The sequence below is a fragment of the Humulus lupulus genome, chromosome 8 (genome assembly GCF_963169125.1).
Source record: "Humulus lupulus chromosome 8, drHumLupu1.1, whole genome shotgun sequence".
NCBI classification, from domain to species: domain Eukaryota; kingdom Viridiplantae; phylum Streptophyta; class Magnoliopsida; order Rosales; family Cannabaceae; genus Humulus; species Humulus lupulus.
Window position 1 is genome coordinate 120127772 of NC_084800.1, and position 15510 is coordinate 120143281.

General features: G+C 35.2%; 1 protein-coding gene across 1 annotated transcript; it reads right to left on the reverse strand.

Annotated features, from left to right (window-relative positions):
• Positions 1 to 13871: 13871 nt before the first annotated feature.
• On the reverse strand, positions 13872 to 15062 carry LOC133794042 (probable transcriptional regulator RABBIT EARS). Its single transcript, XM_062231220.1, has one exon. It carries the CDS (start codon positions 15005 to 15007, stop codon positions 14195 to 14197), a length of 813 nt encoding a protein of 270 aa, XP_062087204.1. The 5' UTR covers positions 15008 to 15062; the 3' UTR covers positions 13872 to 14194.
• Positions 15063 to 15510: the final 448 nt, after the last annotated feature.

Sequence of the window (15510 nt, forward strand, 5' to 3'; positions counted from 1 at the left end):
GCAAAGCACACCTCTAGCACACTTCATGACACATTTATGGTCTAGCAAAACGGACTGACTGGTCGGCCAAAATAGATGACCGGTCGGGCAAACACTTGACTGGTCGGCCAAGCACCTGACTGGTCGGACAAACACCTAACTGGTCGGACAGGTACCTCACTGGTCGGTCATGACACCTCACTGGTCGGTCATGACACTTGACTGGTCGATCGTGACACTTGACTGGTTAGTCAAAAATCCTTATCGGTCTGACAAAAACTCTACCAGGTCGGTCAGATCACTTTATCACAACTCCGAAGAGCCAATACATTTATTGACTATTAATGTGTTGTTTACAGACCATGTATTGCCACTTGTCACTTCTGATAGCCACGTCATCGAACTCCAATTTTTAAGGATAACAATAATTAATTGAAAATTATTAAAAAAATTAATAAGTATTTAATTAGAAGTTAATTTATTTTTTCTGTCCCGGTATGCTTGTGACTGATGGTTATTGACTACAACCATCAATTAAAGGGATATCGACACAGAAATGATAAGTTTAAAATATTAATAATAAAATAATGAATGAAAAAAATTAATAAAATTTATCCAATTATTTAAAAAAAAATTAGTCTTAAAGTTAAATAATAATTCATTTGTAAAATTATTATTATTATTATTATTATTATTATTAAAAATTAAAAAATTATGACTAAAGAATTAAATAAATAATATTTTATTTTTTAATTATTTAATTATTTTTTATCAATTTAATTAATTAAATAATAAAAGTTTGATATAACATTATCTAATTAAATAATTTAATTTAATAAAAGTTTGAAAAATTAATAATGATTAATTAAATAAATAATAAATTATTTTAAGAAATTTTTTTAATTTGAATAACATTATCTAATAAAACATCATAAAATAACATAAGATATTATAATATTGCATAAGATTTAAAAAATGGTAACAAAATTTTTTTGTTATCCTTCCTATTCACATTACTAAAACTCACAGACTCTTATAACACTTTAGATGGTGATTGACAAGACTTGGGCAACATTGAGAAATCGTACCTGTCAAGAATATTGGACTGGTCTACAATCTTTTTTGATGAAGGCCTCGGAACATAAGGATTCTGATGGAAGAATTAGGTGTCCGTGTGTCAAATGCATAAATAATAGGCTTGAAATTTTACCTGTTGTCGAAGCACACGTATTTGATAGGGGTTTTTATCAAGGTTATGAGAGGTGGATTTATCATGTGGAAGCAGAACTAGATGTTGTTGATGAGGATGAAGTTGACGAGATGATTCCCATAGTGGAGGACTTCCTCTTACCGACAACTGAGCAAGTAGACAATAATTACGGCGCGAGTCAATATTACGACAAGTTGTTTGAGGAGATTGAAGTTGAGTTGTATCCTGGATGTGATTGGATTTCTTTACTTAACTTTTTAGCTAAGCTATTACATTTGAAAGTTAGAGGGAAGATTCCTAACAACATATTTGATGAATTATTGAAAGGGAAATAAAATTCCATCAATGTAATACGAGGCTAAAAAGAGATTGAAGAAATTAGGGTTGGGATACGAGTCGATTCATGTGTGCCAATATGATTGTTGCTTATTTTACAAAGAGCATGCAAATAAAGAGGAATGCCCAGTTTGCGGAAGTAGTCGATGGGTTACTTTTGAAAAAACTAAAGAAAAAAAGGTGCCACATAAGGTGATGCGTTACTTTCCATTGACACCCCGGTTGAAAAGACTATATAGTTCAAGGCTTACAGCAAAGGACATGCTATGGCACCACACTGGGAAATCGAAAGATGATGGGGTGATGCGACACCCGGTGGATGGGACGGAGTGGAAGAACTTTGATGCCAATCATCCTGCTTTTGCAAGTGATCCTAGGAATGTTCGTTTAGGCTTAGTTGCTGATGAATTTAATCCATTTGGCAACATGAACCTAGCATACAGCATGTGGCCTATGGTGTTGGCAAACTATAATCTTCCACCTTGGTTAAGTATGAAAGGCAATAATTTGATGCTGATCATCCTTATTCCTGATCCAAAATTAAGGACACAGATGTATTTCTAAGACCATTGGTTGATGAGTTGAAGGAGTTGTGGGTTAACAGAGTTGTTATAAGAGATAGTACGACCAAGACTATGTTCAAGCTGCGCACATCCATTTTATGGACAGTTAATGATTTTCCAGCTCGAAGTAGTTTGTATGGATGTAGTGGTTAGGGATACAAAGCTTGTCTCACGTGTAATGAAAACACATCTTCCATTCGAGTGATTAGTAAGACATCTTATGTTGGTCACAAAAGATTCTTGCCCAGTACACATCGAATGAGAAGGGACACTGAGTTCAACGGCCAAATTGAGGGAAGACGTCCTCTGAGATGATTTACTTGTGATGAAATATTAGAACAAGTGAACAACCTTCAACCCCAAGTTTTGGGAAAACACTTGCAATTTGGAGGTGTGAAACGTAGAAGAGTTGCGGAAGACAGAAATTGGAGGAAACAAAGCATCTTCTACGAGCTTGGTTATTGGTGTACAATCATTTTAAAACATAACATTGATGTCATGCATGTCGAAAAAAATGTGTGTGATAGTCTCCTTAGCACAATCTTTGACAATGACAAGTCTAAGGACACCACTAATGCAAGATATGCTTTGAAGAAGATGGGAGTAAGGGAATCGTTGTGGATTTATGAAGATGAGAATGGAAAGTTGATGAAGTTGCATGCTTCTTACGAGTTAACTCCTGCTCAGAGACAACAATTTTGTCAATTTATTAAAGAAGTAAAATTTCCAGATGACTTTTGTTCAAATTTGAAGAAAAAAGTAATTGAGAATGAAACAAATATCATTGGGTTGAAATCCTACGACTATCATATTATAATGCAACGATTACTGTCAGTGGGTGTTTGCAAGTTTCTCCCAAAAGATATATCAACCACCATTTATGAACTATGCAATTTTTCAGGCAAGTATGTTAAAGGACTATAACTGTTAAAGATATGGAGGAAGCACAAAAAGACCTTATTATGATATTGTGCAAGATGGAGTTTATTTTTCCTCCTGCTTTTTTTGATATAATGATTCATTTGGTCTTACATTTTCCGGAAGAAGCGATTTTGGGTGGACCGGTATTTATGAGGTGGATGTATCATTTTGAAAGGTACATGAAAAAATTGAAGAACTATGTGGCAAACAAAGCTCGTCCTGAAGGGTCGATAGTTGAAGGCTATGTTTCAAATGAGGCTTTGACATTTTGTCCGATGTATTTCAAAAGGGTTGAAACAAAATTTAACCGTCTTGATTGCAATGAAGATGAGGTGTATGTCCCACGACACCTTTCTGTGTTTCAATCTCAAAGTCGTCCTCTGACAAAGGTAACTCTCAAGCCACTCGACCTAGCGACCCGTGAAATGGCTGAATGGTTCATACTTGACAATTCTCCCGAAATTCAAGGTTACTTAGAGTAAGTTTGTTCCCTTTAAAGTGAAATTTATGTTCATTCCAAATTATTTTATATAATATAATAAAATCATTCAAATTTATAGCGAACACCTAGAAGAGATCAATCTAAAATACCCATATGGTAATCATAATTTTTACACAAGAAAACTTTTCGCCCGTGGTTTCATAAGAAGGTAAAACTGAGATTATTTTTAAACCTTCATTATTGTAATTATATTTTTGTCATTCTAATATAGGTTGATTAATTTATTTAGATATATGACTTTCACAAGCTTGGATATTTAGAGAATGGTGATGAGTTGCTAGCTTTAGCATCTGGGTCAGATCACTTGACAACCTACTACGAAGGTTGTATAGTGAACAGTGTTTGATTTATCGCTTACGACCGAGATCAAAAGCGCACCACACAGAATAGTGGAGTGTTTGTTGCGAGAACTGAAGGTTTTAACTATTATGGCACGCCTCAAGAAGTACTAGTGTTATCTTTCACTGGTGCATATTCAGTTGCATTGTTTCGGTCCAAATGGTTTAACACTGATCCAAGCAAGAAGAAAACAATCACTGAAAATAATATCACTAGTATAAACGTCAGTGGCGAATGGTACAAAGATGAGCCGTATATAATTGTTAGCTAAGCTAAGCAAGTATTCTATCTGATGATCTACTTAGTGGTCGACACTGGAGAATTGTTGAGGATGTCAATCATCGTCAAATTCGGGACATCGAGGACGATGAAGCTGATGCTGATGTTGATGTTGTACATGATACAAGCTCATCAAATTTTGTGTTGGCCATGGATCTCAGTTAGTTGGTTATGGAATCTCATCAACCTACAACATATATTGGCATTATACAAAATTCACCTGCTGATCAATTGGATGATAATTTCATAAATGGCGACTTAGGCGAAGAAGAAGTCGATGAAGAAGATGAATTGATAGTTGATATTTGTGAAGATGATGTTAATCACGTGTCTCCAATTGATGTTAATTTAATTAATGATGAAAGTGATAGTGATTATTCTACATAGTTTTTATACTTTTTTAATAAAAACAATCATTTAAAATATAATAGATGAGACTTGTAATCATTTTGTTCATTTCCATTGGTGATATTTTCTACTAACTAATAATTTAATACTAATTAATAACTTGTGTGCCTAAGTACAATGTCAGCTGATATAGCCACCTTTCACGGAGATGGTAGTGGTCTTAGACCCGCCAGATCCTAGTAGAGTACCCTCTTCCTGCGAGTCAGGTTAATAATAATTTTCAAATTTTGTTGATAGCTTGAAAGTCAAGCTCAACAAATGTTTAATATATATTAATATTTATAATTTTGGTGATTGTTGAATATGTGGATAGCTGAACTGCCAAGAAGAAAATGCCGTGGCCTGGCTAATAACATACCACTTGAAATTCGAAGGCGGAATGCCGGGAAACCACTAGATCTTCAGCTTGATCCTAGGACAAACAAAGTGGTTGGCTTGGAGGACCAAGCTTTTGTTCGCAAGATAGGTCTCCAAGTCACCTTGTTGTTGCCAGGACATTACTTGGATTTTGCTAATGTACCTCAACAATTCAAGGAGAAAGTCGTACAAAAGATAAAGGTACAAAATTAGAACAAGTCTTATGGTCTAAATTTTTTATTAAAATCATTTACAAACTAAACTAACGTGTTATTTTTTTAATGTAGCATTTTTATAATGTTGATGGTCATCCAGAACCCGAGAAAGTTATGAAAACTATCTACAGAGAGATGCGCAAAAGATATTCTGAGAGAAAGAACATCAGACATACTCACTTCAAAAAATATTACTCTAAGCCGGAAGATTTGGAGAGTGTTCTCCTTGCCCCACCTGACTATTTCACCAAGGAGAGTTGGAAAGATATTGTTCATTTGTTTTTTAGCCCAAAATTTATTGCGCGATCCAACCAAAACAAGAAAAACAGAAAAGAAATGAAGTATACATTGATGCAAGGTACAAAATCGTTGGCAACTAAGCGTCACCAATTTGTAAGTAAAAATATTAATTTAATTTAACAAAATTATACGTTCTAACATACTATCTCTATATTGATACTTGGAAAGATAGCCATTTGAGAAAATCGACAAAAGTTTTTGTCAACGACGCAGCACGAGAAACTTTTGTAAGTTTAATCTTTTGTGTTATTATTTTCATTAAACTATGTTACTGTTGTGTTTCTAACATTTTTTATGAACAGGAAAAAATTCCGGAAGAGCTTGAGAGGGCACGGCTTCAAAGCCAGTCTCAAGGACTGACGAAGGGATCTGAAACTGGTTCTACTGCTGATTCCTCATCGATCGATCAGTACGAGATTATGAGTAAAGTACTTAGGGAGAGGTATGACTTTCAAAGAGGAGTGGGTTACAGCAAAGGGAAAGGGAAGGGAAAAAAATCAGCTTCCAGCTCCACAAGTCAAAGTCAGTCACAAGCCCAACATGCTCATACGCCTCAAGAAGACATGGCTACTATGGCGGAGATGATGAAGTCAATGCGTGAAGAGATCCGGATGTTGAGATTTCAACAATGTCCATCTGGTAATCCTCAGCATACCAGTTTAGAAACTAAGTCGCAGTTTGACAGCCTTCTGCAACGGTATTTACCATCACAACCTGAAGGTGGTATATCTTCTCAAAGTCTACCTCCTTGGTCGATGCCACAACAACAACAACATTTTCATCCACCTCAATAGAATTTTCCTAACATGTATGGAGGTACATCACAACAATTTCAGTACATGTACCAGTCCCCTCCTATTTATTACCCAATCGTCCCTGCAGGATCTCAGACGTCACATCCTAGGCATCGTGACTTTGGGGATTCATCGCAGCAACAGCAACCACAGCAGAGATATGGTCAATTTGTGAGCTCATCGCAGCAGTAGAGGTGTGGTCAGTTTGAGAGTTTATTACATCAGTCTCCCTCGGCACGACCACATACTCGGCAATTTGGATCATCTTCGCAGCAGCAGTCTCCATAAGCTTATTACTCTTCACTACCAGCACTACAGTTTGCTTCACCACCATTTTCGCACCCTAACATTGGTGATCAAGATATTGACCTGAATGTTCATGAATATTTCTCGCCTGGTTGGCCCGATCCAAAAAATAATAATTAGTTTATGTTTTTTAATTAAATTAAGACAATTGATATTTTATTATGTTTTATTTATGATTAGTTTATATGTAATTAAATTAAGACTATTGATATTTTTATTATGTTAATTTTATGATTAATAATAATGTTAATTTTGTTTGATGAATATTAATTGTGTTATTAATAATTGATTTTAATTTATGTAAAATTTTATTATCTTTAAATAAGTATTATATGTATATTTATTATTAAATAAAATCAAACGAATTATTATATTTTAATATTATTAGTTTATTATCGGCGGATTAATAGAGGCGGGACCCGCTGGTATTAAATGAGTCAAACAAGGTTGACTATTCTTTTACACCGGCAGAGTCCCGCCCCCATTAATCCGCCGGTATTAATAGAATACCGGCGGTGTGTCAATCTGCCAGTAATACCACTAATTATATTGACCGAATATTACCGGCGAACCCTCGCTGGTAATATACATTACCGGTGGAATGGCCTATTATTACTGGTGGAAGCCTCTGCCGATAATACTGTCTTTTGTTGTAGTGTGTGTTTAGATGTCATATATGTAGAGATGATTGATATAAATGTTTATATATACTATATAATTATAATTCGTTCTATTATATATATTTTAAAAAATAGTAAACCAATTTTTATTACAATTATAGACAATGTTTACAACTTTAAAAATAAACAAAAATGCATTGCACGTTGTTTCTACCTAGTAATTATTAAATATTTAGGATTTTATTAAATATTATTATAATAATCATATTTTTTTAATATTTAAATTTATATTAATATAATTAATAAATATACATATTTTTAATAACTTTAATCATATATTCTGTTAAATATTTATAATATTCAATTAAAGTAAAAAAAATGATTATAACTTATAATTTATGTTATCTACACATTTTTTATATAGAATAGATAAACACATCCATCTCTAATTATTTTTGAAGCAGATTTGATGATCCTTACACAAATTTCACTGATGGGAATTTGTTATTGTTTTTTTTTTTTTTTTTTGCTAGGGTTTAGATTCCCACCATATATTCTTTTAATAAATCTCCATCAATTCCAGAAAAGTTTTTCCCGCGCTTTTTTTCTCTCTCGGTGTTCTCATCGGCGCCATGGCAAGGGGATCAAAGGTTGGGGGGAAAGGCAAATCGAAGGGCAAGGCCAAGAAAACAGGTCCTACATCCTCTGATAGAGTCATCAAAACAAGATCTATGGATGCTATTCTAGGGATTAAAGAATTGGAGATGTCAGAGGATGAACAAGGAGAAGAAGTTGTGAGAGCTTATGGTGATTCTACTCCAGCGTCGAGCAAAGGAATCTGTCAGAATATGGAAGACTGGTTATCGGCCTCTAAACAAGTCATGCAAGATGTTGATATGGGTAAGGCTGTTCCATCTCCGATTTTACAGACTAATCCTTTTAATGTCGCTTCTTTTGGGGCCAAAGAGAAGAGTATTGCAGGAACAGGTGTTATGAGTCAGGGGAGGACTTCAGGAGTCAAAATTGATGATGAGGACATAGCAGACGAGGTGAATTACTAGCAATCTTCCATAGTATGCTATGTGCTTGGTGCAAACCCACCAATTCGAATCCTGGAAGGTTTTGTGAGGAGGTTATGGAAAGATCAAGTAGACAAAGTTGGAATTCTCTCATCAGGTATTTTCATAATACAATTTTTGTCTATGGAAATGAGGAATAGAATTTTGGATGAAGGATATTTATTTTTTGGGAGGAAACCTCTGATAATGAAACCTTGGAACCCAGTTGATGATTTTTCTAAAGAAGATATTGATTCAATCCCGACTTGGGTTCAATTGGGTGGTCTGGATCTTAAATATTGGGGTGAGAGGTCACTCTTCAAGATAGTGGGTCAAATTGGAAAACCAATCCAAGTTGATGCTATTACCAAGAACAGAGATCGGTTAGCTTATCCTAGGATTCTTATTGAAGTGACCATGAAACAAGAATTTCCATCTCGAATCAGTTTCTGGAATGAATTGGATCAAGAAGTGGATATTTTTGTGAAATATGAGTGGAAACCCACTATCTGCACGAATTGCTCTGGTTTAGGACATGAAGCTCACATTTGTAGGAAGAATAAGGCAGTCAAGCAGGAATGGGTTCCAAAACAGAGGGTCTCACCACCAAATGTAAGTAAAGCTACTGTTGATGAAGATGGATTTCAGACAGTTACCAAAGGAGCTAAGATACAGGAATCTATAGTCAATCAAACGACTGTGAATAACAAGTTTTGTCTGCTGGAAGGGGATTCTGAGATTGAACTGTCATAGGGGAGTAAAACAGGAAGAGAGGGGGGAGGACCCTCTACACATAATGGATAGAATACTTACATGGAATATACGGGGGATTAACAGCCAACATAAACATAGGGAGATTAAGCAGTTGATTCTTTCAAAGAAGGTTGGCTTGGTTAGTCTGCTCGAAACAAAAGTGAAAAATAAGAATATGGGTTCTATATATACAAGTTTATTTTCTGGGTGGTGTTTCACGAACAATAATCCTTGGATTGATAAGGGTAGGATAATAATTGCTTGGAACCCAAGAGTTTTCTCCTTGGATATCAAGCTATGTACTACACAATTAATTCACTGTGTTGTACAGGTTCCAAATAAAACAGGCAGATTTTTTGTCACCTTTGTATATGGTTATAATGTTGAGTCCTTCAGGGAGCAACTATGGAAGGATTTACAAGAATTGGCTGGTGGTATCAATGAACCTTGGATGGTGATAGGTGATTTCAATGAAATTCTTTCACTACAAGATAGAATCGGCAAAAAGACTACCACTAAGTTGTCAAGTAATTTTCCACAGTGTCTACAATTCTGTCAGTTGGAAGACTTGAAATTTTCAGGGTGCTATTATACTTGGAATAATAAACAGAGAGCTGAGGAGAGGGTGTATTCAAAGATTGATAGAGCTGTAGTCAATTCACAATGGATTGACCAGTTTCCTAACTCAGAGGCTGTGTTCTTACCATAAGGGGTTTTTGACCATAGTCCGATTCTGGTTCATTTTTCTTTCGAGATTCAGGGGGAGAAGAAGCCTTTTAGGTATTTTCGAATGTGGAAAGAGGCACCTGGTTATGAAGATAAAATACAAACTAATTGGAATTTATCAGTTGCTGGTACCCCAATGTTCCCGGTAGTCTCTAAACTAAAAAGGTTGAATCAGGTGCTTTGGACTATAAATAGAGAAGGCTTCTCGGACATTCAGCAGGCAGAGTTTAAGGCGGGTCTAACACTGAAGGATTTTCAGGAACAATTGTAGAAGGACCCTTTCAATGATAGGTTGATTACTCAAGAACTGCTAGCTAGAGAACAATTTCTGTTTTGCCATAAAGCTTATCTGAGTTTCTTAGCTCAAAAAGCTAAAGTGGTTTGGATGGTTAATGGTGATGAAAATACTCATATCTTTCATGCTTCTCTTAAGGCTAGGAGAATTCAGAATAGGATTTTGTCTATTAAGACTGAGGCAGGGGTTTGGGTAGATTCTCCTACTGATATAAAAAAAGCTTTCTTGGATTATTACCAAAGTTTGTTGGGGACAACCATGGTGCACAGGAAAACAGTTTCTCGGTCAATTATGAAGCTTGGACCAGTTTTAAATGCAACTCATATTCAGAATCTAACAAGAGGTTTTTCAACTTAGGAGGTTAAGGTTGTAATGTTTGGCATTCCAGGATTGAAAGCACCAGGCCCAGATGGATTTAGCAGTTACTTTTACCAAGATAATTGGACTTTGGTGGGTCCGGAGGTTACTACAGCAGTGTTGTCTTTCCTGAATTCGGGTAAGCTTCTTAAGGAGATTAATAACACAACTATTACACTCATTCCCAAACATATATGCCTTGACACAGTGTGTGACTTTAGACCCATCTCTTGTTGTAATGTCATATATAAAGTTGCCTCTAAGATGATATGCTCAAGACTTCGGCAAGTGTTACCAGAAATAATTGCAGAAAATCAAGGGGGATTTGTGCATGGAAGATATATAGCTCACAATATCATGATATGTCAAGACCTAGTTCGATATTATGGGAGGCAAAGTTGTAGGCCAAGTTGCATGATCAAATTGGATTTGAGGAAAGCATAAGATACTATAGAATGGGATTTTATTGAAGAAATGCTCACTGAGTTTCAGTTTCCTCAAGAATTTATACAACTTATCATGGTATGTGTTCGCTCTCCCAGATTTTCACTGATGATTAATGGCTCACTAAATGGTTTTTTTGAGGCCAAAAGAGGACTAAGGGAAGGTGATCCTTTATCTCCCCTATTATTTGTGCTTGGTATGGAGTATCTGTCTAGGATTATGCTTAAAGTTAGCTCTTCTCCAGGCTATAAATACCATGATAGATGCGCGAGTTTGAAATTGAATCATCTTTGTTTTACCGATGATATTTTATTATTCAGTCATGGAGACTTTGTATCTATCCTCTGGATGCTTAGGGGACTCAAACTTTTCTCTAAGACTTCGGGACTCTTTCCAAATGAAGCTAAATCTGCAATATATTGCAGTGGTATGTCTGGTTCAGAGATTGATAGAGTGGTGAAGGCCTCGGGTTTCAGTCAAGCTTCCTTACCATTCAGATACCTGGGCATACCCATCTGTTCTAAACACATAACAAATGCTGAATGTGGGATTATACTAGAAAAGATGGTAGCTAGAATTCAACAGTGGAATTCTAGGAACCTATCTTATAGTGCTAGAGCTACTCTGATAAATTCAGTCTTGCTGTCAATACACTCTTATTGGGCTCAAATTATGGTGTTGCCAAAAAAGTTATTGAAGGATATTGAAGCCATTTGCAGGGCCTTTCTTTGGAAGGGAGTGGCAGACTCTCATAGTCCAGGAGCAGTTGCTTGGTCCACAGTATGCACACCAAAATCAGCAGGAGGGTTAGGCTTCAGGAGAATATTGGAATGGAATTTTGCTGCATTAGGAAAGTATGTATGGGCAATAGCATCTAAGAAGGATAATCTATGGGTAAGGTGGATTCATAGTATCTATTTGAAAAGCATGGACTGGTGGACTTACCCAGTGCAACAAAATTGCAGCTGGTATTGGAAGAAAATTGTAGAAATTAAGGAGTTGTTTAGAGCTAAAATGGACAGGTCATCATTTATAGGAATGAAATATAGTGTTCAATCTGGGCACTCAATATTATATGACCAACAAACCAAGGTTAAATGGAGTAAATATGTCTGGGAGAGGTGTAGTATTCCGAAGCACAGATACATTCTTTGGCTAGCTATGCATCAGAAACTGAGAACCAGAGAGCTTCTCAGTAAGTATTGGCACGAAATGGACAAGCTATGTTTGCTGTGTGGGGATCACAATGAAGAGATTTCTCATCTTTTCTTTCAATGTACTTACAGTAAGCAATGCCTAGTGAAGATGAAGGAATGGCTAGGCTGTCGAGCACAAACAGAGAATTATTACAAGTTACTGCAATGGATTTCCAAGGCGAAAAATTTCAGCAAACTCAGGAGAAGGTTCTACATTGCAGCTGTCTCTGCATTAGTATACCATCTATGGAGAGTTCGAAATGATGCCTTGTGGTTATGCAAGATTTGGCATGTAAATCATACTATAGAGAGCATCAAAACAGAATTGAAGTTGAAACTTACTGTATTAATGTACAAGGGGAAACAAGATAGAGATAAAGATTGGATTCAAAATTTGTAAAGTTAGATACATGGATATAAGTTAGGTATATGGATTGAAAGTCATATAGGGGTAGAGGGAACCCAACAGTGTACATGATTTAATTTTGAGCAATATAATGATTCTTATTCACTAAAAAAAAAAAATTCCCACCATGTTTGTTCATTGTACTTGTACCTCAACATAATTTCCCGTGTTCTTAATTTTTAATACAACATCAAAAACATTTTAGTCAAAGCCTGTTTTATTTTATTTTAAAAAGAAGGAAAAAATCTTAGATGAGTGAGAAACGTTGAAACTTTTGTTCCTGAACCTCGCCGAGTATTCTGGTGGTTGCGGCCACATAACTACTATATATAAATATTATACGATGATTGAAGATTCTTAGGCATCATAGGGTCGTTAATTAAGGTGGTTCAATTCTATAAGTTTGTATGTAATATAATAGCTTGATAATGCTAGACAGAACTGTGTATACACATATGGCACCAAAAAGATAAACAAAATTAACACGTCTAGCCCTAATACTTCCAAGATGTGAGTTTTGTTGATTTGCCTTTTTGTCTCTTTAATTTGATTATTAATTGTCTTGGATATTTACCATTTTATTTATATTTATTCGATTAGATTCCGTGGTTGTTGGTGGTATATGAGAAAGAACAAAATAAATTTGTTTATATTTGAAAGAAAACGTGCACTTGGGACCCATAAACAGTAGAAACTAAAGATATGATATGAAGAGAAATGCTTATTAGTAATAATAGATGTAATTGATAGCTTGACGCTTTCAATTTCATCATCTTCATATAATTTCAATCCTGCTTAGTCTATACGCGTTCAATTTCAACGTCTAGTACGTTCTATGTAAAAAATCACTATACACTAATGCATAAACGAAATCTACAATATGAATATTTTTCACAAGAGTTTCATAAATCGAGATTAATCATGGTGATATTAGTGCTAATTAAAAAAATTACACTCTATGACTAAGACTGAGGTGAAAAGGGTTTCACGTTTTGATGCGACAGATGTAGCTGAGAAATGACTTAAAGATCAGCAAAACTTGTCATTTTTTTCACTCTTTTAAAACCCTACAGGCCGATAACTTAAATTCTGCTCTCACTTGACAAACCAAAAATATTAATCTTTCTTACTTACTTTATTTTTCTCTCTCTTTCTATTCTTCACTCTGTCCAATATTATTTCTCTAGAGATTCGTAAGAAGTGGCAGTTGAATAGTTGAAGAGTACTACTAAATAATAGCTATTGTGTAGCAGAAAAATAGCTGAGTTTCCTCTGCAAACTTAGTCAAAAAGTTTCCCCATACACCATATCTGAGGTAAGGAGATTACTATTTTGGACCTCGCAATCATATCATCGGAATAATCAAGCTAATTATATATAATATACACGTACATACAAGAGTGCAGCGAAGTTATTACAATTTTAATTAATAAAAATGTAAAACAAATCATCATTAAATGTGATGAGACTATACATATATAGAAGAAAACGTACCTGGAAATTAGAAATGAAATTAAAGTTTATAGAGCAATTAAAAATGTTCATCATTACACAATATAATATCATCATAGTCAGTAGTTGAAATTAGATATCAATATTTGCATACATATATGAGATGTACTCAAGTACTATCCAAAATTATTTCCAGTACTGAGATCATAAGGGGGAGCTTTACCACTTGTTAAACAGAGATCAGACACTAGTACTCTATACATGATCGGTAGTGATATCATCATAAATTTATCTACTTCTCTGAATAGTTGGATCTAATATGCGCATAATCATAGTTGGATTTAATATATATATATATAGTACGAAGTGCACACATAACTATTTGACTATTTTATGAGAGTCACCAAGCCTAAGCTCAAGATCCAAATCATCCATAATATTGGAATTAGATGAAGCGTTGACTCCAATTACCTCGGATTGATGAAGAGGATCATGAATATAGGAGGGCTTGAAGAAAAACTCTAGAGGAGAAACATCAGCAGCCTTGAATGTTGTGTTGATATTATTGAGGACCTTGTTATCATGATCTTCATCATCTTTCTCACGAAAAAACTGGGCAGTAGTTATTATTGGTTTGACGTTCCTGCCATGGTCAACAACTGATAAATTAAGGCCCACACACAAATCAGTTTCGACATGATCATGATTGTTATCATCATGATCTTCCTTCCGGTCAAGACAAGGAGAAAGAAACGATAATCTTGATTGAGCTCTTGAACTAGGGTTGATCAAAAAATTATCGGTGTTATCTAAGGTGATCGATGGTTTGGAAGAAGGGTATTCATCGTGATCAAGATCATGACCGTTGGGGAAAATATTAAGGCATTGCTTAAGCCTAGCCCTGTCTCTTCTATGGATATTCATGTGGCCTCCTAGGGCTTGAGCTGACCTAAACTCTCTCATACAAAAGTTACAAGAGTAAGACCTTGGAGGCCATGTGCAGCCCCCAGCAGAGCCAGCTGCCGCGTATTCTTCTGCAAAAGCCTTTTCTTCCCATGATGAGGATGATGATGATAAGTTCATCATCACTATTGGTTGTTGGGCTTCGAAATGAGTCGTCGTCATAATCTCTTTCCTCTTCATCCACATAAAATTATATTGATGATTATGATAAATGTCAGCTTCCTCCATTGAACAAATATATAACAATAAATGTATAAGAAAGTATTTTAGTTTAATGGTTTGGTTTTTTAAGCGGTAAATATTATAATATACTTATAGGGGACTTGACAAAGTACTGCACTATCTAATGTTGTAGTGTACAAGAGGGAAAAGGGTTAGCTGAAAAGGTCACATCTCATATTACTATTTTATAATAACCCGTGGGGTTAATTTTTCCTATTTGTCTCTAGTCATACTACATTGTACTTTGTTGTTTTTGGCTTGTCCAACTCTTACATTACAGTTTTCTTAAGCTGTACTGTTGTTTTAGCAAACTGTCATGCATTTGATTTGATCCACGCATGCATGAAGAAAAACAAAAGCCAAACGGTCACTGTTAGATATTTATGTATATAATATATTCATGTGAGAAATTATAATATATATTTACGAATTCTCTAAGAATTTATTGAAAAAGGAAAATAAAAAAATAACAATATAATATTATATGGACAAGTAGCAACCTGCAGCGC

Bases quoted from the DNA above. Each gene is read 5' to 3' on its own strand.
- LOC133794042 (XM_062231220.1), bottom strand. From the start codon at position 15,007: ATGGAGGAAGCTGACATTTATCATAATCATCAATATAATTTTATGTGG.